Here is a 27,937-nt window from a genome sequence, read left to right on the forward strand (position 1 = left end):
TTCATTAGGGACCTAGTGGTTTGTATAATTCAGAATGCGTCTAATGAGTAAGCTGGAGCGTTGGAAGGTTTGTCCTCAATTATCCTGGTCCATTGATTAGCACTTTTTAACATGTTGGAATATTAACGTGTCCGTGGTTGATACGAAATTCCTAATTAGAGATTCTAAGTAATGTAGCAGGTAGGGTTGCAGACTATGACTTGGATATCAGTGAATTTAAAATGGCAGCCCTTTGCCGTTTGGAGAAGGGCAAAGACAAGGGCAGTACGAAGTGGCTCCCGGCCTTTGAGGCCATTCTTGAGATTAGATACCACTTCACACCTACTCATAACAAATTAGAACCTATCATCAATCTCACAACATGCTTTCCTGTATCTCCACTGGCAACCTCTTTTCTGGCAGACAATTGGTTTTCCCTCATTTTGGGATCCATTCAATCGCAAAAGTAGAAACCGACCTGCCATTGGGTTAATTTGCTAATAGACGATGAAAATTTGTGGAAAAGCCACTGAGCAACAAGAAATCATGGCATAATTATTCTACACTGCATTAAAAACTTACTATCCTCATTAATCTAATTACACTGTAGCCGAACACGTTGAAGTTCGCCCGCTCTCAGACCCCTCCCCGCAGCTTTCAGGAAGGGAAATGTCAAAGGAACAAGAACACCGGAGCCTCGCACAGCTGCCAGCGAACTCCGTCGGGAGCTGGCGGGTACCTTCCCAGCCTATCCGATTTGTTCCGGACCGTGGGTCACATTCGGATTTCCAACGCGACCGGGTGCTAGCTTTACCAAAAGTCCGCAACAGGCTAAGAACGCGGTTCCGCAGATGTGATTGGCTGCGAAGGGACCTGCCGCAAGGCTCAGGGTAAAAGCGTCCGCTTCCTCCAAGGAGCCGTAGCCGTAGCTGGAGCTGGAGGGACAGAGTGAGGGTGATGAAAAAGAAATTTTTAATAAAAGTCATGGAGGGAGGTTGAACCTGATCACATTATTTCAAGGAGAGGTCAAAGGCCGGTGCCTTCGTAACGACGCCAGGACAAAGTTGCTGTCGCCTGTTTCAATTGGGTGCGAGGAAACAGTAAATCGCAGAACGGGGTGGAGGGAGAGCAGAGGAGGGAGCCGGAGGGAGGCTGGGCCCGGGCGCGAAGGACAGGATTCGCAGCGGGCGGACGCGGAACCCGAACTACACGGGGCAGGCAGAAAGAAGGAGGAGGCACGGAGGTGGGGGCGCTTTGGGCCCTACGAGTGGCGGGCTGGGCCCAGAGCGTCCGCCTCTCAGCCAATGGAGGTAGAGGGAGGGGCGAGGTCGGGGTGGGGACGACTCGGATTGGCGGGTGTAGGGCGGGCGGGGCGGCAGTGAGGGGCTGAGATTGATTGAGAGCTGGGCAGACGCGGAAAGATATCCTGGCCGGCGGTGGCCGCTGGTTGGGGCTGCGTGCTCCTCATTTTCGTCCACACCCGAGCTCCACGCCTGGTGAGCCCACGCTGGCCGCGGCCAGGGCGCCCGCGCGCTGCAGGTCGGGCCCCTCACTCGCTCACGGTCTTTGTGTCTTCTCTCCCGCCCCTTCTCCCTCCGCCCGCCGCCGTCTCCGGCCGCCACGATGCCGCTGCGCCCTGTTGCCGACGCCGCCAACTCGCTCCGCCCGCGGCGCACTGCTCGCTGCGGCGGTGGCGGCGGCCCGTGCTCGACGCGGGCCTGAAGGAGGAAGAAGAGGAAGCGAGGCGCGTCCTCCGGCCCATGCCGCAGCCACGGCCCGGGACCTGCCACGGCGCCCGCGCCGCCGCCCTCGCCGGAGCCCACGAGACCTGCATGGACGGGCATGGGCTTGAGAGCAGCATCTTCCTGCGCCGCCGCCGCCGCCCTCGCCGCTGCCGCCGGGGCTGAGCAGTGCCCCCGCCCCCGGCTCTGCCCGCCGCCCCTGGCGTTGCTGCTTCTGTTGCTGCTCAGCCTCGGGCTGCTTCACGCAGGTATGAGGCGCGCGCGCGAGGGGAGCCAGCTCTAGGGCCGAGTGCTTTGTTCCCCGACACCCCCGGTCCCGTAGGCGCTTGCCGGGGCGGAAGGCGGCGTGGCGCGACGGGAAAGGCCTCGCTAGCCCCTGCCATGCACCTTAGCTGGGCTCGCGGGGCGGCGGCAGGAACACACCCACTGACCGAGCGGAGCGCCCGGGGCGCAGAGGAGAGGCCTCTTCCCCTCCCTCCCGCCTTCCCAGCCTTCTGCTCGGACCGTTGATAAATCTCCCCTCCAACAGCCACTTATCAAAGATGTAGCGGGCGGGGGCTGCGCACCCGAGACAAATGTTCCGGATGCTTTATTGCTCTCTGCATTGGTGTTTACTGAAAGTCAGGCTGGGATCAGGTTTCCGCAGCCGCCGCCGCCGCCTCGGTGGGGTGACTAGGAGCCTTGTGCTGCTTCTCTGGAGTTGGGGGTGGCGGCGAGGCGAAGAAATCGCACCAGATGGAAAGATTTTCACCAGAGCTGGAAAACCTGGGGGTTAATCTCGAAGTAACTTAAACTTTTTAAAACTGGGATTTCTTTCATATTTGCGAAAGCTGCTTTTAATTCAGCTTTCAACCTCTTTGGAAAAACTCGTGCTTTGTGGCTAGCCGCGTGTTTTCGGGTTCCAGGAGAGGCTGACAGATGTCTTGCCTTCTGGAGGTTTGGCGCTTCCCCTATGGAAGCAGCGGTGAGGAATCTGTTCTTAACGAAGTAAGCCTTCTTCGTTCTTCTTAGCGAAGATGAGCCTTTTAGCATGTTTTAACCTACTTTTCTTTTTAAAATCGTTTCATTAACACGATGTTATATGTGAGTTGCATTTCAATAAAGCTGGGGAAAAAATCTAGGACACTCTTTACTAATAAGTACCACTTCTAGGAGCAGATCTAGACAAAGAATTTTTTTATACCAAATTGAAAGATAATTTATCTTGTAGTTTGAGCACACTTAGAGCATTAGGTAAGTTTTCCTTCGCGATCTTTTTGTCCTGTATTTGTAGGACAGCAGTCACAACGCTCTGATCTGGAGAATACTGAACTTTAATGCCGCCCAACTGTACGGAGTAATTCTTATTTATTTACTAAGTCATAGCAGCAGTGTTAAAAATCCAGGAGGTCTTTTAAGTAATAGGGAAAAAATGTGGCATTTGAGGAGGCGACTTAATTTACTTTGCATAACTTTGCATTGTGATGTAACAGCTGCATTTTAACACTGTCACTTGTGGAAACAGACCGAAGTCTTAATAGTGTAAATAGCAAGTTTTACGATGATTAAGGTTTTAAATTAGTGACTTTAGAACCTTAGAAAATAAAGTCAGTTTGCTTATGGTTACATGGAAAATTTTTTATGACGTGTCAAAAAATCTGCTCAGGAGGGTTTTGTGTGAAAAAAATCAGTGTCCATAATGTCAAAGTGTAGGTTACTTGAAATGGAAATTGAAGTGGTAGGCAGGACTGTGTCCCTCTTGACTACTTGGATATCGTTTCCTTTAGTTGCCATTGGGTCCTATAACAGGATTGGAATGTGGTCCTTGAAGATTTCTTCGCTGGCCCATGAAAGGCCTAAGAAGTTGGTTTAAAAGTTTAGAAAATTAAGGTGCCTTAGTTCAAGAACTTGGAATGTGAAACTCCTCTCAGTATCCTAATGTGCTCACGCTGAAGTCACCATTAGATTCTACCCAGAGTTGCTGTGGTGAGTGATATCTGTGGACAGCTTGTTGGAATGGAGCAGTTAATCTGGTTATAGAAAAGAGGGCTCCTTTTTGAGAGATTTCTTTGAAGAGCAGTGCTATTGAAATGCAGGGGGTGTTTCTCAGAGCAGGGAGCCTAGCCGAGTGCTCTTTACAGATGGGCTACCATATGTTTGATGCCTGGATCCATATAATTTGCCTCTGCACCCCATATGGCTCTGCATTTCACTTAATTCACTTCAGCATATCTGATTTCTTTTATTATAAACTGGTGATTGGGCTGCAGATTCACACGTGCAGTCCGGACATTGAGGAAACTGTCTTGAATGGTGAGGTCTTTATGTCTGGATCATTAATGAAAGCTATAGACCCACAAATCCCTTAGTAAGTTTCATTTACCGGAATGAAAATACTGTCACATCATAGATGATCTGATTTGAAAAATAGATCTGTAGCTGCAGATTTTGAATTCTGCCCTTGGGAAATGAAAAGAATACTTTTATTCACTTTTTTTTTTTTTTTTCCCTTAAGCAAACCTCTGCGCTTCCTGAATGGAGATCCAATATGGGAGTTCCTTGCTTACTCATACACTTCATGGCCTTCTTGGCTGCATCCTTGAAATTGTTTCTGCTCTGCATTGTCTTGGTATTTTGACAGGAGGCTTACTTTACCGCCTATAACAGGCAAAGTGCACATTGTCATTATAAATTCATGAAGCCTGGATGTTTCTGGGTGTATGCTGCAAATTAGTCATTATACAGGAGCCTGTGATGGGGCTGAAACTGCTGACCCAAATGCACTTTCTCTCTATTTAGCCCTCCTCCCTCCCATCTTCTCTATTCAAAAAGTCTGTTAGAAACCTCATCCAAAACAAAGGAACCCAAGGAGTTTTGTTTTATGTGAGATTTCTCAAAGGAATCGGCACCCACCTGCTATGAAAAAGCGAGAGGGGAGGAAGGAAAGGAACAAAAAAGGAGCTGGGAATCTAAATTCTGCTTTTCTGTTTCTTTCTGAACAGTTGAATCTGCATTTCCATGCTGGTCTTACTTCTGATATTTTATGACTATTTGAAATAATTATTAGTAAGTGTATGCTTGGCTAGATTTTATAGGCCATAACAAAGAATAGGCACTGCAAGTTTAGCAGAAAGTTCTTGTGCTGTCATTTATATGTTGTCCAAGAACTGTTCATTACTGAGTGATCTTGGCCCATATTTTATTTTCTTGCTTACTGCTTACTGTGAAGCTGATTTTAAAAGAAATACTGTAGTTACGTCTTTTTTTAAGCTATCAAGTACTGTCTTGAGAATCAGGCATTTAGTAGAGATGTGACATGTGGAGGAATGAAAACAGGATTTGAGGAAAGGCACCATGCTCTGGGCTTCATACTAGCTGTTTACAATCCAGCCAGGACAAGGCCTTTAGTGTCCCTTTGTCTTGATTTTCCCATCTGTAAAATGGGTTTAATACCATTTGGGGGGTTGTTGGTTGGTTGTATTTTTTTGTTCGCATTTTTGCTTTTTGAGTAAAAATAGTTGAAAAATGATTTGATCTACTTTATAGAGAGGAATTCTATAAATATCAACTTTAGAATGAGCAAACATAAAAGGGACCAAACACATCAAGATGTATTTGATTTTTTTAAGTGCGATTTAGTGATAGCTGTAAATTCATAGCTCCAAAATATTAAAATATTTTAATCTCTTTTACTTGTGTTAAATCAAATATCCAATCTTGACTATATTTTTCCCTTTTTGGTTTTTGAAATTTAAGAATGGTTGGGAAAGTGCCTTAAGAGGTTGTCATTTCCTACCCTTTGTTTCCCCAGCTGATGCCATGAGCAGAGATTACAGGCTATTTTATTCAGATTTAAAAGCAGTTTACTACTGAAAAGATTAAAATATCTTTCTAAGATGATTATTAGGATTAGTTTTAAGTCTTTATCAGGTAAATTACTAAATCTTGATATTATCCTGAAGTTTTGTTATGCCTAAATCTTGAATAATTATACATTTAATAATACTCTACTGACTGATTTCCCCCCCATAGATATTTTATGCCTAGAAAAGATCACAGAGTTTACTGTAGAACAACCTACTCATTTCTCATATGAGGAACCTAAGACTTGACACTGAGGCTCCTCCATGGTTGAGAGACCTATAAAGGATGGGCAAAAGTAATACAGATACGCGTTACAGTTCATTTGTATAAAATTTGAGGTGGATGATAAAGAAAATTGTTTCTCATTTCAGTAATCCTGGTGTTCCCATTTTAAGGAATATAGTGTTAAACTGATTGGTGCACACCACTGACCTAGTCTTGGCAGTTCATTGTGTTTTTTGTGCTTTGAGAGATTTTACACATTTTTATATGAGAAGCTAGGGGCAAGCCATAATTTGAAAACTGACTTTTTAAATAGTAGGGCAGTAATCACATGATTTTTCATTCATTTTAGCTTGACTTAAATCATTAAGTTAATGTGAATTAATCATTAAGTTTATGTGAATTGTTGATTTAGGGGAAAAGTAGTTTATATATACTCTAATAATTCTGTCTCTGGTTCTGTTTCTGGAAGAAAACATAGTTGGTGGGATCACCTGTCAGTGTTACGTACTTTTTGATTTAGTGTACTTTTACTGGTGAACTATTTAGGAGCTGGAATCCTAGTGTGGTTGATGTTATGGGATAAGTGAATACCTAGCTTGGTCAAATCAATCACTTCATTTTTTTAAGGGAACATTTACACTTTGTATTGATAGAAACCAGGAGATTAAGTGTTAATTTATATGCAATTTGTTGATAAACATTCCTCAAGAAATGCAGACTAACTTAGTACCTGGATTTTTTCCTGATATTCTTTGCCTATAGCCATAGTAGAATCGGGTAAAGGTGTTTTAACTAATCATGCTGTAATTTAGGAGTTTCCCTTCCCTGAGGTGTGCAGGCTTTACTCGTGGTTTTGTGCATAGACAGTGATTTCCAAAGCACATTACTTACGCAGTTTTCAAAATCAAAACAAAGTTCATATCTTTGACTTGGTCTTAAAGCAAAGACATCTTTCTCAAAATCTATAAACAATAGCAAAGTTGATAAAATATTTCGTTTATCATTCCCTTGTAATTTTACCCTAAGAACACTGGGCTAGACTCCTGTTTACTCACAATGGCCCATGCTTTAGTTTCAAGTTAACTAGCTGCATGCAGTGTTTCTCCCAGTGGCTTACTTTGTGAGAGGCCAAGAAGCACAATACAGCCCTATTTCTGAAGGCCTTCTTAAAATAGGAGTATATGAAATAGAACAAACAGTTCCCAGAGGAGAATGTCATTTTCTCATGTAGCTCAGGAAGTTGTGAAGCATTTAAAAAATGTTTGTTCTTATCTTCTTTCTCATAGGTGACTGCCAACAGCCAGCCCAATGTCGAATCCAGAAATGTACCACAGACTTTGTGTTCCTGACTTCAAACCTGAACTCTGCCATTGATGGCTTTGACTCTGAGTTTTGCAAGGCTCTGCGTGCCTATGCCGGCTGCACCCAGCGAACTTCAAAAGCCTGCCGTGGTAACCTAGTATACCATTCTGCTGTGTTGGGTATCAGTGACCTCATGAGCCAGAGGAACTGTTCTAAGGACGGACCCACATCCTCCACAAACCCTGAAGTGACCCATGACCCTTGTAACTATCATAGCCACGCGGGAGCGAGAGAACACAGGGGAGGGGACCAGAACCCTCCTAATTACCTTTTTTGTGGCTTGTTCGGAGATCCTCACCTTAGAACTTTCAAGGATCACTTCCAGACATGCAAAGTGGAAGGGGCCTGGCCACTCATAGATAATAATTATCTTTCAGTTCAAGTGACGAATGTGCCTGTGGTCCCTGGATCCAGTGCTACTGCTACAGATAAGGCAAGTGTACTTTTTTCTTCTTTCCAATAACTTTCAGAGTTTGATTCTTCAGGCAACTTTTGCAGTGTGATACAAAAGACCTAGTTTAAAAGGAGCTTCTCTTGGTCATCTTGGCACGCAGGGTGGATGAAGGATTAAATGAAAATTACTTGGTAAAAAATTTCTCAGTGGAATTCTAGGGCTTATGTAAAATGTGGGTCTAAATTTAAATAGGCAGTGATATGAAAAATAAAAAGTAAACATTGAAGTTGGGTTCTCTAGGGAAAAGGCAGGCTTGCTTAATGAAAAAAAAAAGTTCTTTATTTTTTCAGTGGTGTCATTTTTAAGTGCAGATGTGTGTGGCTCTTGAAGAAATCCATGTTCAGATTTATCAAATGACTGAAATGGGTGTTCTGAATAAAGAACGCTGTGAAGCCAGAGGCAGTAACCCATCAGGAAATTTTATTGGGAACTTGGAAGCTATAGTAAAATGTAATGGCTATAAGCCAGCTTCTCAGTGGCAAGCCCACAGTGGTGTTTTAGTTCCTAACCTAGTGGTGACCAAGGAAGTTAAGAATTGGATATTGCAGAGCAGTGATTTATAACCCCATGTCATCTCAGGATAAAAATGTAAGTCAGCCTGAGGGGAAAACTGACATAGTTAAGTTAAACTTACCCTGTCTAGCTGCCAGTGTATGTGGTTGTTGTTTGTTTGTTTTAAAGAAACTAATACTGAATAGAGATCCTCTAAGCCAATTTTAAGGCACCAGTGTCTTAGTGCAAGTAGGTGGAGAGGAGCTATGACTGGCTTTCCAGTTGCCAGTCTGAGCTGATTCAGGTGTTAATAAGTAAAGCAGTCAAAAAGGGTTGTCCATGAAAATAGCATCCCAAGTAAGCAGCTCCTTCACCGTCTCCTCCAACCACAAAATCACATATACAGGTTTTCTCATCTTGCTTGATTTCCTTTGTTTATCTTTTCATCAGTTGGTTTAGGCTAAAATATAATTGACAGGGAACAAGCTTTTATAATACTTAACGACTGTTCTTTTGATTCCAGGACACCTCCCTTGCCTCCAAACATATGTGGCATAGTCATTAAGTGAATTTAAATTATTTTACTTCACATTTTGTGGAGGGAATTTTACAGCACCTCCAGAGATGTATGGAGACACCCCGGGGGTGTCACAAATCTAAGATTAGAAGTCATTGCTCTGAACAAAGACTATTACATCGATCTAGACAAATTAGGGGGACTTAAAACTATTTACGCTTCAACTCCCAATAAAGCCCAAGCTTACCTTTCCAAATCTTATATCTCAAACTTTTCTTCCTCTGTGTTTTACAAGTATGCAAGTAATTTTTCCTATCTGTATATTAAAATATGTATTTGCTGTATGTTATGATATGAAGTTAGTATAATTATGAAGTCATAAGACAAGCCATGGGCAAAAAATCCATCATTATTGCAGTCATAGGATATAAAACCTGAGAATAGTATTTGGAAAGACATAACACTGAAAATTCAAGAAGACAGTTCCATTAGGAATGTAGAAAATCATCAAAATTATTGTGTAAATAATTGAGGGCTTGGAGTGGTATCCTTCAAACGATACTTTTGAGATTAATAAGTGCTGTGTGCATGGGAAAATACAGTTGACCCTTGAACAACATGGGTTTGAACTGCACCAGTCCACTTACGTGGATTTTTTTCCAGTAGTAAATACTACAGTACTACATGATCCATGGTTGGTTGAATCCTTGGGTGCAGAACTCTCGATACAGAGGGCCAGCTATAAAGTTATATGTGAATTTTCAACTGCACAGGGGTCTTTGCCCCTAATCCTCCTGTTGTTCAGGGGTCAGCTATATTGTTTCTTTTCACAAGCCCAAAGTTTTGTTTTCCAAGCCTTCCATCCAGTCACATGTCACTTCTGTTTGGTGTTCAACCTTTCAAAATTTTATACTTTTTACTGATCATGTTGAAAATATTTGGGGACAACTGGTTACCTTATGAGTATTAACATTATATAAATGGAACAGTTGACACTGAAGGACTTCAGATCATTCTATTTCAGTTGTGGTTGAATCTCTCATAGTTTTTAGCAAATAAATAAATACAATTTGTTTTCTCCCTCACTTTGGTAAGGATCAAAGATTTTACCCATTCCAGAAAGGAGAGGGGAAAAATTATCCTCTAACATAAATTCAAGCAGACAGTGAGAATGTTTGGTCTTTAATTGCACTATTGGAAAGTATTTCCCCACATCTGGTGACCATGCTGTTCAGCAACAAATTACTCTATGACCCCTAGTAGTTGTTTCTTTCCTTCTTCTTTTTGTAACTCTCTCCAAAGCCCCCAAAAGCATCTGGAAGGTTACTGTTGAGGGCCTGTCTCCATGTTGGTATGGCTTCTGCTGGTGAAACCAAACAAAGGCCTAAAATTTTGCACTGCAATTTCCTTTTACCAACCCAGGGCCAAAATGAACCCTTTTAAAAATTCCAAGCAATGAAAAAATGATGGCAATAAAAATAAAAACAATGAGACAAAAAAGTACATAAGAAATAAGTTCCAAAAAAGATCTAGTTTTTTTTCCTTGATGTCTACTGTAATACTGTTTTCAAGAAACCTTTAAGAAGAATTTTTTATATGAGTCCCAGCTTTACTGAGACCTTAAATACATACATAGACCAGCTATTGGATAACCCAGCACTGCACATTGCGGATACTGTGTCATCCTGTGGTCAAGCATTTTTAATGACCTATGTGCTCAGTGTCACTAGATTTAAAGACTGACCAATGATGTCATATCATAGAGGCTGGCTGGTTGTGATGCCGAAATTATAGTATTTAAGCAAACATTCATTTCACCACCTTCAGCACTAAACTGAAGCACTAGACTCAGGTGTTTTGCTCAGGGAAGTCCCTAAGGCAACTCAGTCCTGGTAACCTGGCTTCTTAAGCAAGTCATCTTCAAGGCTGTCTTTGTGAGCTCTACCTGCCCCTAAACACCCACGTTTCAAACCTCATCACGAAAAGACAAAGCTTGGGGGGAAAAAAAATCTAAACTACAGAGTCACCTGTATACTCAAGGGGTCATTTATTAGCTAAGACTTTTCCTTATCCACATGGCAAGCAGTGAGTGTAGGGCAGCAAGACCTGCAGTGCTTGACAGTTTGGCCTCATCTTCCCTTGTCTACTTTCTCTCCCCGTTCCCCGGGAAACGTCGGTCATGCTGCGTGCAGGTATGCCTTCTCACGGCCACTGGGTTTATGTCGTGCCCTCCACCAGCCTGTTGGGGATCCCTTCCCAGGAGTCTGTATGGTTGGCCACCTTGCCAGCTAGATGTGTTCCTAAAGGGGAGACCAGGGCTGTTTTTTCATCTCTCCCCGCCCTGGGGCTGCCAGGGTTCCTGGCACACCTGCACACCTCTGCTGAGATCCATGTCAGCTCTGGGCCACCTTCTACACCTTTGGCTGTAAGGGGCAGCTTCTGGCCTGCAGGCACTCTGCGGGAGAGAGATGAGAGAGGGGGCAGGCTTAGAACTGGCAGCGCTGGCTACATGGGAAGAAAAGCAGTTTCTGTTTTGGGCTGGGGGTGGGGGAGGGGACACAATGCCAGTATCTCTCCTGGGCCTCACACAGGTAAATAACCAGGTCATCTGTGGGGATGCTGGGCTTCTGTAACTTCTCTTCCACATTCTCTTTGCCAGCCTCTCAGTCTCAACTCCTTTTTACTTCATTCTGTGCATCTATGTATCCCTGTTTATGTGGATTTAATAAGGAATTGTATATGCCATGATTACAGGTGATTTTGGTATAAATTATTTTATGAAAGGATTCTGCACTTTACAAATGTATTCCTAGTAACATGTATTAAAAGCACCAGTCTCTCAGGTGCATTTAAAATGATTCCTTTAACCAAAAAATTTCAAGGATGAATGTATTACACACCTAAATGATGGCAATATTTTTAAAAATTACTCTGTACAAATAATTGGTATACCTTTGCTTTGTTTTCCCTTTTGTTTTAACATAATCATGTCCTTTCTCATCACTCTAGCTTTTGTATGCTGTTCTTCAAACTCAGTGAAACAAAACTGCAAGTAGGAGGGGAGATTGAGATGACTGCAGGTCCTTTATAGATCTTCAGATTTTTCTGTACTTCATCCTTTAGTGAGAGAAGGTGGTTTACCTTCAGGCAGTTTGACTTTGGGGAAGAGGTGTGTTCTTTGTGCTTGACCAAGCCGGGTGGCTGTTGAACAGGTACTCTGAGGTGCCTTGTGAATTCTTGCTGCTGCCATGGGCCACCAGCTCCCAGTGACCCCATGGGCAGTAGCTTTCAGTGCCTATCCAAAGCATGGTAAGAGACCCTGTCTTTGAAAGTCCATAATTATCCCTAAGTCTCGAACTCTAGCTGCTTTCTGGGAAATTTCCTGAAAACTTCCACTGGTTGATGATACTAGAGATACAGGAAGACTTAGTCCCTTTGACCCATTCTTGCTTACTATCTTCATCAAACTGCATAACCCAAGGTGTTCCCTGATGATAAAATACTCTTCACTTGTAGGGTCCTAGAGCATGATTGGATCCTGTGCTCCTTTCTGATGCCCCTTAGCATGAACTGTTGTTCGACAATCAAATGTGGGCATGTAAACCAATGTTCTGGGTCATTCTCTGTTGGTTACAAAATCAGAGCAGACGCGCCTGCATTGCAAAGGCTTTCCACTGTCTTTTTTAGGCATATCTTTGGATCAAGGTTTGGAAATCTGTCCTCTCTTGACCCTAGGCCTAGTGCATTTTTTTGTAGCCAAGTTTTTGTAACCAATTATGTTTTTAGTATCTTCATGGAGACAATGTGAGCTACACAGTGGTGATCATTCTTATTTTTGTGGACTAAGGAAGATGCCTTATCCTTCCCTCTGCCAGATTGTGATTTGAATACATGGACACTGTGCTTTCGTGCAACATTGTTACAGAAGGGACACGTGGCAGTTTCTTTGAGAATATAGAGCCCTTTCCTTCCAGAGAGCACAAGCTGTCTTGCAGATACATTGTAACTAATCCTTAAAATCTGAGGTTGCTCTTTGTTTTGTTACGATTATCTGTTATGCAGCTAATTCTTGCCATCTTTTTAAGATTTGCATCTTGTCATGGTCCTCCTTGTTTTGCAGAAATGCTAAAAAAAAAAAAAAAAGTTATAACACCAGTTGAGGCATATTGCAGAACAGATGGGAAAGAAGTTTGCAGTTGTAGCTCCCAGCTTGTATACTATATTCATTTCTCTGATAAAATGTATAATGTGGTGCTGCATTTGAAACACCCAGCATTAAAGGGCCTATTATGCATGGGAGATGCAGAGGTGAATGTTGTCTCTGCCTCAGTCTAAGCACATAACTAAACTTTGCAGCAGTCAGTGGAGAATTGTGGGTTTGTGTGTGGGGGAAAAAAAGCCATTTGCAGGGTTTCTTCTTAGAACGTTGGTGGCCCACATTATAAGCTGGTTCCAAGAGCTGCGAGTTTTCTCGGGTGTCAGGAAGGACCAGGAGGTTGGGCCGGAGAGATGGGCTGCTGTACCCAGGGCCTGACTGTCCCTGCTGGTCACCATCACAGGCCAGTGTTCTTACTCCTAGGATTTGTCACAGTCTCCCTTTTCACTTCCCACTGTTCAGGTGGCCCCTCACCTGCACCCAGGTCTCCTCACTCCTGTATACCCTAGCAGGCTCTAGAACCCTGGATGCCACTGTTGAAAGGTTATTGATCTTTGATTTAATACCAGAAAGCTTTCTAGGGAATTTGACCATCAGTATCACCAGTTCTTAGTTAAAATCATTTTTTCAGGGTTCCATCTCATCTTTAAGACACATGAAAACATGTCTTAGATAACCTTATCCTCCCTGAATTCACTTATTGTAGAGATAATATTGAAACATTAAAGAATAGTTTTTAGAAAAGCAGAAATCAGCTATAATTGCAGGTGGTAGTATTTCTATTTGTCCTTTTCTGTTTCCTGCATAGCTCTCGTTTGTACTGGATTGTAAGGTCTCAGGCCCAGAAACTATTCAGCTTTGCTTCATAGAACTATATGAAACTTCAGCAGATTGCCTGGAGGTAAAAGTATATGTGGGCAAAGGAAGAAGGAAAAGAAGGAGAAATTATTAGCTCCATGATATATCTGTAAGTGTGAAAGATCATTTTGTAAGGTGAAAATGGGCCTGCCTTGTTTATTCTTTATGCTGTACTTTCCAAACAAGATACACCTTTATATTGTTCATACAGATTCATGTACTCTGGGTAATGAGTCTTTTATCATCTTTCTGTTCTCTGGAATAGAATGAAGAAATACGGAAGATGTTAGTGGAAACTGTCTAAAAATGTATAAAATTTGTGTCTGTGTATCTTGTCAGTTTTATATTTTGAATCTCTCTGTGCCGCTCCCTCTGTGCCAGATGTGGTTTGGAAGGACAAAAAGGACCTTCGTAATCCCCCATTTATAAGAGAAATTAACCCAACGCCTGCCTGAGCCAGCCAGGATTCCATGCGAGTGCTGTGGGCCTCTACTCCTTTAAAACAAATCCACACTCCTTCATAGTTTAAACCAGAGGCAGGAGGCCAAGTCTGATGCACAGCTGAGAGTTAGAACTTGTTTTTCTGTCACATTTCCAAATGTTTCTCTCTGCCCTGTTAAATTTTCTTTGAGTTAACATTTTGAGAGGAAGGGGCAAGAAGGAAACATTGGATGGTTGGTACTTTTTTTGTTGGCTTCAATTAATGCTAACCAAACAGTTTCTGCCTGTGCGGAATGTGGGATAGTTACCTACAGTGTTGAACAATGAAAAATGCTACCTTACCCATTTTGTCTTTATTTGTTTTGACTGTAGTAGAACTTGCTCTTCCACTGTTTTGAATTTTGTGTTCTCATGGGTGGGGTAACTTCAGGACTTCTTAAACTGCTCAGCTTGTCAGTAAGTAATAACTAACAAGAATAGCAGCACCCATCTAAGATGCAGAATTTAGCTGGAGAGCCTTGTAGTGAAAACATGATGCTGTCGGGTCTAGAAAGAACTTCAGGTGAAGTTGGGTCTGTGGAGAGAGGAGCTCTGTATGTCCCAGTTAGCTGGTTATTAAGAGCTGGAGCCCAAAGTACCTTTGCTGCTGCTGCTGGGGTTCTTTCAGTGTTGGAACTTAGTATACACACTGTGGATAGAATTGATGTGACAGCATTTAAATACTAACTTCCCATCTGCTCTGCATGTGCTCCTGAAAAAAGGGGGTCAGGGTTTAATCTTTCCGTCTAAAGGTGTGGGTGAGTACACACATAAGCACACGTGTGCATTTATGTGGTGTTCATGCTTTCCCCGCTCCCTGCCTCAGGAAAATGAAGACAGAAGGATATTGTTTTGTAACTTTCCAGTTAACTGGCTTCTTGGAATATATGGTCACTGCCTGTAACCACCTCGTTCCTGGGCTTTGCTTTTTTTTTTAATAGCCCTGGGAACCTGCAATTGAACCTACAAGTGACAGAGTGTGAGTGTATTGTGGAGACCTTCAAGCCCTTTTGCTTTTTAAATCACCAAAACTGAAAAATGATCAATGAGACTGTGATTTCCTAATCCCCATTGGTTTGGGAAACAGCTGTGCTGAACCCTGGCCCTGTGCCCATCCCCCCCATCCCCCCCCCCCCCCCAATTAGGAGGGAGATCCCTAAAAGCAAGACTTGCTAGGGCAGATTCCTGCCCCTAGAGTTATTGCCTCTGGCCCTGGCTGTCACCTTTCAGAATATTTTTAGCCTCTGGTCTAAAGCACAGTGGCAGCCTGGGCCTGTAATACTGTCTACACATATCTAACTTCGCATCTAGCAGTGTAGTGAGTTCCTACATTTGCTGGCCTCCTCAATGCAAAGTCCGAACACAACAAACAAGAAGTTCCGTTTGGAGTTCTCTGAGTGCCAAGACTGTGAGGACCAGAGGCCTTTCCTCCCCAAACTCAGCTCTGGTCTGTACAAGGAAACTGGCCGATTTCCCTGTCTCTGAGCCTATTTCTACTTCCAGCCTTCCTTGTTTTAAGTGTACAGAAATTGCCCTTTGGAAGTCGACATTTTTTTGCCTGTCCCTTTTATGTGTCATCCCTGGGCCTGCTTCCCTTTCTCTCTCACATGCTCTTTCCAGGCACTGAGCTTAATGCTTCTCCCCTGGACCACCCTAGCAGCCTCAACTGTGGGTGTCCTTTCCCTCTGGTTTGGTTTCTTCTTTCTCCATCTGCTGCCAAGAACCCCTCCAGCAGCCAAGGCAGCCTTGTTCCTGCATGTATTACCTAGGGCAACACTGAAGAATAAATAAGTCTGATCCATTCCGTTTCTCTGGAATCCTGTACATGTTTCTAGAACAGACCTCTGTGGAAAGAGACTCATGAGCATAGAGAAACCTATTTTGATATCCTTAGAAGGTAGGAGATTTTTATAGTCTCATTCAGGACTTAAAAGAAGTCTAGAGTAAGATTTTTAACCTGCCACCCTCCTCTTAAACACATGTACTACTGTCTTCCTGTTAGTATCTTGTCCTACTCCAATGAAATTACTTAAGAAACTATACTCTTATAGATCTTAAGTTCAGATTTCCTATAGGTAGATAGCTGATATGTAGGCTGAGTCGGAATGGTAAAATTACATTCGGTTCATCGAGTTCACACCTTCCTGACAGATTTTTTTTTCTTAGTTTTTCAGGAAAATAATCAATGACATCAGTTATTAACCAATGCAACATTTTTTCCTTAAGTATGGTACATACACTCTCCTAGGTTTTGTATGAAACTGTTCAAACAGAAAGTTATTCTAGATGAATATGCTTTTGTTTCCTGCTCCACAAAAGGGAGAGAGATCCAGAGTTCTCCCCAGTCCAGCCGAGATACTTCCTTATGGTGCTTCAGAGCTTCCTAGGCTCAGACTCCTCAACATTTATAAAAACTGACCCTCTGAAGTTAAGATTATGTGTTTTAGAGCTGGAGATAGAGCACGTGTGTTTATTTCTTTGAAGCATGTGCCCTTTTTGGAATGGTTTCTTGTTTTGCTCAGCCTTGAGGACTGAGTGTAGAGGCTGTACTCCACTGATCTGGTAAGAGCAAAGGGGCCATGGGCACAGCGTTCTCTTATTCTCCCACAGTCGCCTGTTTTTTCAACCTATAATTGCACCCAGAGGATCTGAGGAAGTAGACTTATCAGCTAATTATATGAAATAAAATTAATTTTAGCTTCCTTAACACAAGCAGAATCTTAATTAGGTACATATCAAAATTGTTTCTGTATGTTCCAGGCTGATTTCTGTGACTTTCAGTATGGTTTGCGGGCCCATCTTAATCCAAGAGATGGAGTCCCTTGATCTTAAAGTCGAGTTCTGCTATTAGAGAAATCTAGTAAGGTCCTGCACTTGCAGTGCCAGATGGCCTGATTAAACACCAATAAATGTTTCTTCCAAAATACAATAAGCACAAATAGTTAAGTGCACAGCCTGTGGGGAATTCTACTGTTTGAAAACTTCTGTGCAGCACTTTGCAAGGCTGTCGAGCCTGGGGAAGCTCTGTCTGTGCATTGCCAAGGCAATGCCTGGTTCTCTGGGCTACGTCGTTTTCAGTTAATTTTTTTTTTTTTACTTTCCTGGTGGAAAGGAGAGGCAGCTGCCTCTAAATATTGGTATTTCACAGCAAACCTTAAATCTTTATGGCCTTACTCGTGTGGAAAGGTTGATTTGTAGCTGCTCTCTTGCTCTTCCTAAGAGACCCGTTGGGTGGTAAAGATCTCAGGGAATGAAACATTAAAAATGAATGAGGGGACTGGAGTAGTTTGTCTGAGGTGAGGGTTGGGAGGGGCTGGGCGGGGGAGGTTTAACAAAAGGCACTGGTGTTTTAAATGCACAGAAATGCCATCCATCAATAATAAATGGTGTGGCATAGAACAGATGTGCCAAATTGAGTTATTACAGCATATGGATCAGTTCATAGAGGGGGGAAAGTAAGCAGCATAGCATGTGTTTTTAAATTATCTGTTGGAGAGCTTTAGAATACATTTTTGCATGTCCTGTTTTTACCCTCTGACAGCTGCTAGTTGGAAATAGAAAACGTGTGGAATTACCAAACATGCCAATTAAATTTTGAGTGTTTTTAAAGTAAGAATTATTGAGAGTGAATAAATTTTTTTTTTTTTCTGAAGAGGGAGACAGAATCTGGAAATGAATTTCTGGCCCTTCATGGCTGAGTGCCTGCTTTTTAAGACCTCGAGTTGTAATTAATTGTATGAGGAATGAAATTACATTACAAAACTTAAGTCATGTGAAACTGTTACCTAGTGTTTTCTACTACATTGATTATATCTCTAGGTATCTCTTCAGTACTTACTTAAACTACAGAGGACCACTCAGGAAACTTCTCTCAGGCTTTGAGGTTGCTTCATTACCCTCAGCATCTTGATTCAAGGGCTAATTCTATACATATGCTCCGAGCGAATTATTTCACCTAAAGGAGGAACAACAAGAGAAATACCAGCTTCGTTGTCTCATAGAGAAAATCACTCCTAGGAAATTGGACAGACAGAAATCCATTAGGTAAACTGGAATATTTTGTAAGTGTAGATAGTATGCAGCGGTCAAGCTTTAAGTTTTACTTGATCTTCTAGAAGTAATGGGAGTTACTGTCAGTGTCACAGGCATAGCAGAGGACAATAACGTGAGAGTGTTTGAAATGACTCCCGAGTTGGAATTGGTGGACTTGGTGAGAGCTGGAACTATTCCACTCATCTTAATATTGACCCTTGCTTGCCTTTTTAGAAACTTCTTTGGAATTGGATCTCTCTGGTGTGTTGTCGCAACAAAACTAATTCCTCTGTGTTTTTCCTAAGGTGAACTAAAAAGTACTTAATTCTTGCAGATAACGCCAAGTTGGTTTAAATTTGAGGTTTGTTAGACTGGAAGGACAAATGGCCTAGCTGTTTTAGAAGAGTTCATTTACTCTTTGAGTGTGGATGTTCTAGTTGAAAATGAGGAGAGTGGCTGTATGAAAAGTCTATTACTCTTATTGTAGCCGTCTGTATTAACTTTCAACTCTTCAGGTGCAGAATTTACTTGAATAAATCTTTTTCACCTCCAAGGGATCCCAGCTTACCTTAAAAAAGCACTTGTCAAACTGTCTTTAGAGCCACCAAATAAATCTATTTTATAGTCCCATTAGATATCTAGCTCAAAATCCCACTCGCTCTGGAAGGTCGTATGGTTGGATGCACAACAAATTTCCTGAAATCATCTCTGGTACACCTCCTTCAGGTTGTTAGGAAGGTGTTGAAATGTGAGAAGGCTGGTCATGAAATAAAATTGTGGCTCAGGGTAATTAGGAAGGGAGAAAACCAAGCATTTTCTTAGTGCATTGTCTGGGTTTTAGTTGCAGCTGCAAACAACGGATATGAATTTAACCAGTTGCTACAGTGCAGCTGGTTCAGATGTGGCTTTATAACTGGCTGAAGTGAAATGAACAGGCTGGAAAATTCCAGTTAGGTAACACTGGTGGTAACACGTGGAATTAAATAGTGTGAGCAAATGCTGGCCGAGCTGGGGAAAAAGCCCTTCGGACATAAACTTGAGGGTGGTGGTGAGGACTTGTAGAGAGCGGGGTGGGGAGGGGCCAGCATGGCCTTTTAAACAAGGGTCTATTGTTTTGATTAGCCCCCTTGCAGGAGGTGGAAGGTTCCCTCCATCCAGAGTAATCTGTAGAGTGTTTGGCTTGTCTACCTCCCTCCTTGACTGAAGTCACCTGATACTTCTTTTTTTCTTCAAGAAGAAAGAATAATTGGGATTGACACATACACTCTATTGATGCTATGTATAAAATAGAAAACTGATGGGAGCATACTGTACAGCACAGGGAACTCTACTTAATGCACTGTGGTGACCTAAATGGGCGGGAAGTCCAAAAGGAGAGGGATAGGTGTGTATGTATGGCTGATTCGTTTTGCTGTGCAGTAGAAGCTAACACAACATTGTAAAGTAACTCTACTCCAGTAAAGATTAATTTAAAATAAAATAGTTCTCTGAAAAAAAAAAAAGAAGAAGAAGCTGTTACCTCAGTTATTGACAATAACTCAGATCTCAAAGCATAGTCTTTTTTCCCCCTTGGGGACCGTTTTCCCACCTGTGTGACCCAGAAGGCCCTGTCTCTTCCTCGTCATCTTCCTTCCATCCCCTGCGGCAGAGATGTTGAGGATGTTGGAGACAAGGTGCTCAAGGTTCATTTTTTTTTAATAATTGTTCTAATTAAGGAAATAAAATCAGTTCACTCAAGGGAAGCTTTTGTATTATCAGTAGTTTTTTCTCCATGAATTGTCTGCTTAACTTGGCGGGTTGAGAGTTGACTGGGGAACAGATTTCTGAGAAGTCGAAGGGCCATCGTGCTGTTTGGGGAAAACATTTGCTGTAACTAGGTTTAGGGTATTTAGTCTGCCAGTGCTTGGGAGCTGCATTTGCTAAGTGAGTTTGCTGTCACAGCGATTAGTCAGTCATGTGAAACATTTGATTAAGGGACTTAAGAGAAATCTTTCCTGAGGCACATGATTGGTAGCTGTTGCTGGGATGGCCCCCTCCTCAGCTTTCCATTTCCTCCCTCAGTGTTTATAAGTAAGTTTGTAGTGATGAGTCATGGGATATGGTTTTAGCGTCCAAGGGAGAAACTTTTTAGAAATTGAAGTTCTGGTACGGGGCTTCCCTGGTGGCGCAGTGGTTGAGAGTCCGCCTGCCGATGCAGGGGATGCGGGTTCGTGCCCCGGTCCAGGAAGATCCCACCTGCCGTGGAGCGGCTAGGCCCATGAGCCATGGCCGCTGAGCCTGCGCGTCCGGAGCCTGTGCTCCGCAACGGGAGAGGCCACAACAGTGAGAGGTCCGTGTACCGCAAAAAAAAAAAAAAAAAAAAAAAAAATTTCTGGTAGGTTTATTGTTAATTAAGCCACTTAGAGCTTCTGCATAACTGAGAACGGAATCTTTTTTTCTCAGAGCTCTACCACAGCTCATCTGTTTTTGGAAGGAGACAAGATATAAATTACCAATAAAAATTGCCTGTATCCCAACAACAGCATTGTTCTGTCTTAGGAAAATGAACATTTTTTCCGGAGGCACATTCCCCGGATCTGTGTTAAATTATCATTCCAAATACATAGGACTTTTAAAAGTTTCCCTAACAGTGACACCATTCACTTGCAAGGCAGAAGCAAAGAGGCCTAGTCTGGAGATTCTGCCTCTAGCCATTCAACTCCAGAATGGAGAGCAGCTCTTGCCACACAAGGATGCACCGTCCCGTATCCCTCCCATCGTGTTAAACTTTGTACGCGTTCCTTCCCACAGATCACCATCATCTTCAAAGCCCACCGCGAGTGTACAGATCAGAAAGTATACCAAGCTGTGACAGATGACCTGCCAGCTGCCTTTGTGGATGGCAGCACCAGTGGAGGGGACGGCGACATCAAGAGCCTGCGTATCGTGGAGAGGGAGAGCGGCCGCTACGTGGAGATGCACGCTCGCTACATAGGGACCACGGTGTTCGTGCGGCAGCTGGGTCGCTACCTGACCCTCGCCGTCCGCATGCCTGAAGACCTGGCCATGTCCTACGAGGAGAGCCAGGACCTGCAGCTGTGTGTGAACGGCTGCCCCCTGAGCGAGCGCATCGATGACGGGCAGGGCCAGGTGTCTGCCATCCTAGGGCACAGCCTGCCTCACACGTCCTCGGCCCAGGCCTGGCCTGGCTACACACTGGAGACTGCTAACGCTCAATGCCACGAGAAGATGCCGGTGAAGGACATCTATTTCCAGTCCTGTGTCTTTGACCTGCTCACCACGGGGGATGCCAACTTCACTGCCGCAGCCCACAGTGCCTTGGAAGACGTGGCGGCACTGCACCCCAGGAAAGAACGCTGGCACATTTTCCCAAGCAGTGGCCTCGGGACTCCCCGTGGAGACAGCCATTTGTCTGTCAGTCTAGGCCTCGCGTGCTCCATCCTTATCGTGTTTTTGTAGGGGTTGTCTTTGTTTTGTTTCTGTTTTTGTCTATAACAAAATTTTAAAATATATATTGTCATAATATATTGAGTAAAAGAGTATATATGTATATACCATGTATATGACAGGATGTTTGTCCTGGGACACCCACCTGATTGTACATATTGTGTTTGACTGTTTTCACGTCTGTTGGATGTAGTGTTCTTTGATTGTATCGATTTTGTTTTGCAGTTTTGTGAAATGTTTTATAATGTCCCTGCCTGGGGACCTGTTAGAAAGCACTTTATTTTTTATATATTAAATATTTATGTGTGTACCTGGTTAGTATGTATATAGTACACGTGCACAGACACCGTACGCAGCGTTCCCTTTGAAGATGACCGGTGACGTTGTTTGTAGCTCTTCCTGGCTGCGCCCTCCTGTCCTTTCCCACTGCTGCTCATCCCATGCACGCAGCTTTCACCTGCCGCCTCCTGGGGCAGCTGCCTCGTTCCTTTGAACTAGGTCCTTACCCTCTTCTTCTGCCCTTGCTCGATGTGGAAGGACAGTTAACCCCCCTCCAGGTGCTTTTGGCTGTTTAAACACTGATTCTAGGCCCTCTTCCTCTTTTACAGCTGTCACTTTTTCGGAGGGTGGGGAGAATGTTAGTACCGTTCTTATTAACTAGGATTGTTATATCTGAGCACTTATAGTATGGTAGGTTGAATGAAAACTGCTGTTTTTATAGGTCAGAAGGGGCTAGTGATGACAATTTCATAGATAAATACCAGGCATCTTGCTAGACCCCGGCAGCTCTCAGAATTTTGTCATCCCGTGTCCTTGTGTAAACTGTAGCTTTTCCCTCTTTTAACTCTATTCTACATTGAACGAACAAAACGCAAAAACATAAATTGAGTGATCATGCCTTGCTCTTATCTCTGTAATTTGTACAAGCCCACATTCTTAGCCTTCTCTTCCTTGGCTGTTTGGGCTCAGAAACACACTGCTGCCTGTGTTCACGCCCAGTAAGCCCTCCTCAGTCTCACTTTAGGACCCCAGGGACTGGGGTTTGTTAGATTCTTGCTTTAACATCAAGGCCCAGATCCCATCACAAAGTTTTCCTCTTCCTTGCCCTCCACACCGAGGCCTTCCTCAGCCTTTGACACATCTGTGTGCATAATGGAGTGGACTGGGGCGCTCATGACAGAAGCGCTTCCTTGGCCTGACTCTGTATGTAGCTAACTCTGGGTGCTGGTTAGTCCACACATTCGCACTGGGCAGTATTGCACCCCAGGTGGCCTCTCGATTTAATCAGATACTCTCCCTCTTAACATCAGTAGGTAACTATTATTTAGTCATTTTACTTTATAGTAATTTCACCAAGCTACAGAGAAACTCCTTGTCTCTTCAATTCCATTGTTGGCACCTCTTGCAAAAGGAAAACACCACCAACAAAAGGCAAGAACGGTAACTGAGAACATGAACTCCAGGCTAGGTAGGTTTATGTTGTTACATCTAAAATGTAAATGTATGGTTCCAAGAATTAGTGGTAATATTTATACTTTACCCTAATCATTTACGTAAATGCAAACAAAAGTTAGTGAACTTTAAATTTCACAGCAGAATCTTTGGGTCAAGATTCTGCTTAGTTTTAGTTGGCCAGGTAATTTCTTCCTTTTGCCATGTCCTGTTGATAAGTGGCACTTCCAGAGGCCCAGACTGGCAGGAAAGAGGATGTCATTTTGTGAAGTTCTGTTTCTTCGTGAACTGATCTATCAGTCACAGGATGGAGATGTGGGTTCATCCAGAGGTGGCAAACCTCGTCTCGACCATCTTCTGGTATATGAGAGAATAATCTTGGCCAGTCTGGGAAAATCCTGAAGGCATCCTGCTTACAGAGGGTTGAAACCCAAACCTGTTATCCTTATATAAGAGCTGGACCGGGGGCCTACCTACCATCAGCTCTGAGCCGTGACTTCTTTTGTTCACTTACAGAATCCTGTGCCAGGTTAGAAGCTATAGTTAGCTAGTAATTTTGACGTAATTTGAGTAGAATGAAGGAAAAATATTTAGGGTACTTCTAACCACTATTTTTGTGCAAATAGTCTAAAAGTGAAGTAAAAACAGTAGAAGTTTTCTACAGTATCTGGGTTTAGAGTGTATATGATTAACATACCTTTGTCCTTTTCAGGGAAAGCAAAACAACCACCTCTGCTAATAGTTGGGAAAAGAAAATTGGGTTGTTTTGCCCATATCATTTACCTGGAAAGGATGCTTAAAAGCATCCTACATCACTATTATTAGTACCAGTGTATTTAGCTGTTCTCCCTTTATAGTCAGTATCTCTGTATGACACTGAGGCCCTCCCCACAGATAACTGTTTCAGAAATACAGGTATTTCTCTAGAGAAGGGCCTGGTTTATCTTCTCCAGTTTCTTTCGTAGAATGTCTAAAGAAAATGCTACTTGCACATGTTGGTTTTTGAAATCCTCCTTAACCAGAAGAGTGTCGGGTCATACTAACACGTAGGTAGGATGTAGCTGTTCAAACGTCTTCTGGGGGAGCTTAAACTTGTGGGAAAACACTGGTTTTCACAGATGCTCCACGTGGCTGTCTTTAAAAGACTCGAAACATTTTTTTGTCCTTCTCTTTGTTATGCTTGGAAACTCCCACAGTGTGTAGAGTCTTTGCAAAGAAACCTTTAGATGTGGTTCATAGGTATATGAATAAGTATCTGTGTAAAACAGTGAGTGTGCAGTGTGTAAATACTTTAAATTATGGTAGAAAAATAAAGTTACATACCATCCTGTGGAATGTTTGTTCTGTGATTGTAGTGACACCTGCTGGAAGAGCCGAGAAATAGCAGAAGAAAGGGAGTGAGGGTGTGTTTGTGCAAAATCCTTTATGGTTACTGACAGTAAGTTGTACAACTTGTCCACAGACTCATTTTCTAAACTATATCACTACTGTGGTTTTTCCTTTTTAAATTTTAAGCAGTTGCAGATAAGTCAGTATTATCCCAAAGGTCTGTCTTTAGTATTAGTTTTGGGCCCCTGCAGACATGGGACCTGCATTTGGTTCTTTGAAGGCAGCCTGGATGGCAACAACTTAGTCCTGGTGGGGAGGATCTTGGGGGGCAGGATTTTCTGGCTTTGGAAACTTCTGTAAATCCCCACTTCTTGGGTGTTCCAGAAAGAGACATCACAAGACTGTAAGTTAGTCTTTGTTCACGAAACATGCCAAAGGGTAGAAAAGCTTGAAAAAGAATTAAACCCAAACTGAAGGCACAGAAAAGCACTGTTAGTGCTACTAGGTAGAATATTAAATGGAGCCAATTCTGATTGGGGAAAACATATATAATCATTTCTTAAAGAGAAAGTTAATCCTTATACTTAGTGTTTATGTGTGGCAGTTCAGAACAAATAAAAAAGGAAAATTATGTCAACTGAACACACATGAAGTAGGATGACAGTGTTAACAGCCACTGAGTACATAGTGCTTATGTCTGTACTGAATGAACACTACGAAATAATCTGTCACAATGAGGTCTATGCTTAAAAATAAAAAATTCTTCACTGTATTCATGTCCAGACCTCCAGCTTTTCAGGGATTGAAACTTGAGCAGCTGTCCAAAAATCTTAAAAAGAGGTCGTTATTGTCTTGAACTGCAGATGGTGACTAACAAATATTAAGAATCCTGTTAGTTATCTCAATTTTCTCTTCTGTTTATTTTTTATTAAAAAAATTTTTTTTTTGGTACCCACAGCAGTTAGCAGCATCCTGTTGCCTGGAATCACCTGGAATAACACAGTCTTGGATTGCTGCCGCCCTTTCTGGGCAAAGATACTTTGCCACAGTTTTTCCCCTGTTCCCATAAACAGTTATCTATTTGTATGTGAACCAAGGAGCATCTCCCTCTCTCGTAGAGAATGTAATCAAGATGTTCAAGAAACAGGGCTTCCCTGGTGGCACAGTGGTTGAGAGTCCGCCTGCCGATGCAGGGGACACGGCTTCGTGCCCCAGTCCGGGAGGATCCCACATGCCGCGGAGCGGCTGGGCCCGTGAGCCATGGCCACTGAGCCTGCACGTCCGGAGCCTGTGCTCCGCAACTGGAGAGGCCACAACAGTGAAAGGCCCGCGTAACGCAAAAAAAAGACATTCAAGAAACAGCAAGCAGTTCCCAGTTCTTTGTTATTTCACTACCTAGCTCACCATATTGTTTCTGCTTCCATCTATTTTCTGTGTGTCTTTTAAATGGACAAGTCATATTCACATTATTATTTAGATGGTATTTTCATTTGAATTTACTTCTCTTCTTTCCCCAAGTATCTCTCGTAGGCAGGATGCTTAACGCAGTCCTTTGTGCCCTAAACGTGATGTCTGTGAGGTATGTGCTTGGAATGGGGATGTCTGTGTGCGTCCTCTCCCTTGTGAACAGTGTGTGGATTTACAAAGAGACTGGACATCCAAGCCCCAGGAGAATATACTAACAGATCCTACAGAGGTAGAATGTATGCCATTGGCCTCGTTAAAATGATGTTCAAACCACTTGCACAAACCAGTCCTGTCAACTAAAATGTATTAAAGTAGGTCCATCAAACTCTAGCCAGAAGAAAGCAACCAGGCAATGTTTTCTAACTGAGAGTTCTTCATGGGTGACAGTTCTAGGACCCATTTTTTATTTTAATAATGAAAACTCCAACTCCAGAAGAAGGAAAAAAAGTAAACATTCTGCTATCAGATTGGATATAGATCAAACCACACACAAATTAACCAAGTATGAATTGTACCCACCTTAAATGACGTTTTAAAAACCAAGATTATCTCAGTCAATAATGTAGCACTACCAAGGGAAATGATGCTATTTGATGGCATAAAGGACTTGCTTCCAGGGGCTTCTAACAAGAAGCAGTAAGGTAGGAGTCACTGAAGGGGAGGATGAGGGGGACGATAAATTCATTTTCTCCCAAGACCTTCTTTGGATCTGCCAAATAACAATGTCGTTTATGCGTTGCTGGCCATCGCTGCAGTGAAGTCTGTGGGGAGCTATCGATTGGCTCACTCTAAGTACACGGGAAAGATTCTGCGCCAGAGTCACCGCATGGATGTTCATCTTCCTTCTTGGGAAGGAAAAGGAAAGAGCAGTGAAATAACTTGGGATAGCACAGAATATAAGATTCTCAGTGTCCTGTCAAGATGGAAATTTTGGTGATGGTTAGAGGCTGGGAAAGAGGTGAAAGTTTATCTAGGGATCTGGGAGGAAACATGGCAACAGGACAGGAAGAGCTCACAAACCCGAATGACAAATATGGAGTGCATCCTGATTACATTTGCAGCCACAGGGCCATTATCACAGGTTCTTTGGTGCATAAACATGTGTTTTATATACTCTTCCTTAGAGGAGGTGGCATAGCATAGCGGTCAGGATTATGGATGGTGGAGTCACAGAGTTCTGAGCTCAAGTCCACATACTAGGCGTGCAGCCTTAGATTTGCCAAGCCATATAGAACTTCACACTTCAGACATTCATTATGAGAGTTAAATATGTTACCATATCTAAAGTGCTCAGCACAGCACCTACCTAGTACAGACCTAGCCCTCAACATATGTTACATAAAAATGTACCTAAGGTGGAGATTTGTTTGTTTACTTTTAGGAACTGGCAAACTCTTGAGCTATTTCTAGAGCTAAGTTTGCATGTAGGCCCCTGTGAACATTCCAGAATTTAGGGCTGGGTCAGAGTTCTGCCGATCCCTGAGATTAGACACATCCACAAGGGTGATGAACACTGTACCATGGCTCCTAGGGGAATGGATAAGACCAAAAGCAAGAGCTGTGCATCCCAGATGCCTCCTGTCTACCTCCTCACTGCAGACCCGTCCCCCCGCAAAATCTCAGTGTAGACTCTTCCAGGACTCTATTAAGAGAGTAATTCAGACGTGTGAGCAACCACTTGAGCTGGACACAAGCTCAGGGATTCAGGGTGGCCTGGGGACTGGAAGAACTCTAAGAAAAGCTGCTACCAGTGAAATAATTGCTAGAGATTTCTGGTCATGTGTTATATATCTCAGCAAGTAAGAGTCCCAATGGAGAGAGTATCCAACTTTGGGAAAGGACACTGCCATGTTTTCATAGATTGGGTTGCATGTAGAAGGTTTGCTAGCAAGGCCTTCAGTACTCACACGTAAACTGAACTCTTACCCACAGATCTCTTCTAGTTGTTCAGACTAGGCCAATTTAACACATTCCTATCTTCTCAGAATTGTTTGTAGGAGAAAATGGAGGAAGGAAAGAGAAGAGACCTACCATGGCAGCTAGCAGTCTTTGATTGAGCAAGCCCTTCTGCTCTCTGATGTTAGGATTTTTTTCAAATGTTA

The 27,937-nt window shown here is 43.0% G+C and overlaps 1 protein-coding gene across 1 annotated transcript; it reads left to right on the forward strand.

Annotated features, from left to right (window-relative positions):
• The first annotated feature begins 1,411 nt into the window (after positions 1-1,411).
• On the forward strand, positions 1,412-24,368 carry LOC307184802 (repulsive guidance molecule B). Its single transcript, XM_079918577.1, has 3 exons — positions 1,412-1,969; positions 7,076-7,584; positions 20,931-24,368. The coding sequence occupies exons 1-3, from the start codon at positions 1,822-1,824 to the stop codon at positions 21,597-21,599; spliced, it is 1,326 nt and encodes a 441-aa protein (XP_079774703.1). The 5' UTR covers positions 1,412-1,821; the 3' UTR covers positions 21,600-24,368.
• Positions 24,369-27,937: the final 3,569 nt, after the last annotated feature.

The sequence above is a fragment of the Stenella coeruleoalba genome (genome assembly GCF_951394435.1).
Source record: "Stenella coeruleoalba genome assembly, chromosome: 3".
Classification (NCBI taxonomy): domain Eukaryota; kingdom Metazoa; phylum Chordata; class Mammalia; order Artiodactyla; family Delphinidae; genus Stenella; species Stenella coeruleoalba.

Coding starts and splice junctions, on each gene's coding strand:
- LOC307184802 (XM_079918577.1), top strand. CDS start 1,822: ATGGGCTTGAGAGCAGCATCTTCCTGCGCCGCCGCCGCCGCCCTCGCC. Junction 1,970..7,075: donor CCTCGGGCTGCTTCACGCAG/GTATGAGGCGCG, acceptor TCTTTCTCATAG/GTGACTGCCAACAGCCAGCC. Junction 7,585..20,930: donor GTGCTACTGCTACAGATAAG/GCAAGTGTACTT, acceptor TCCTTCCCACAG/ATCACCATCATCTTCAAAGC.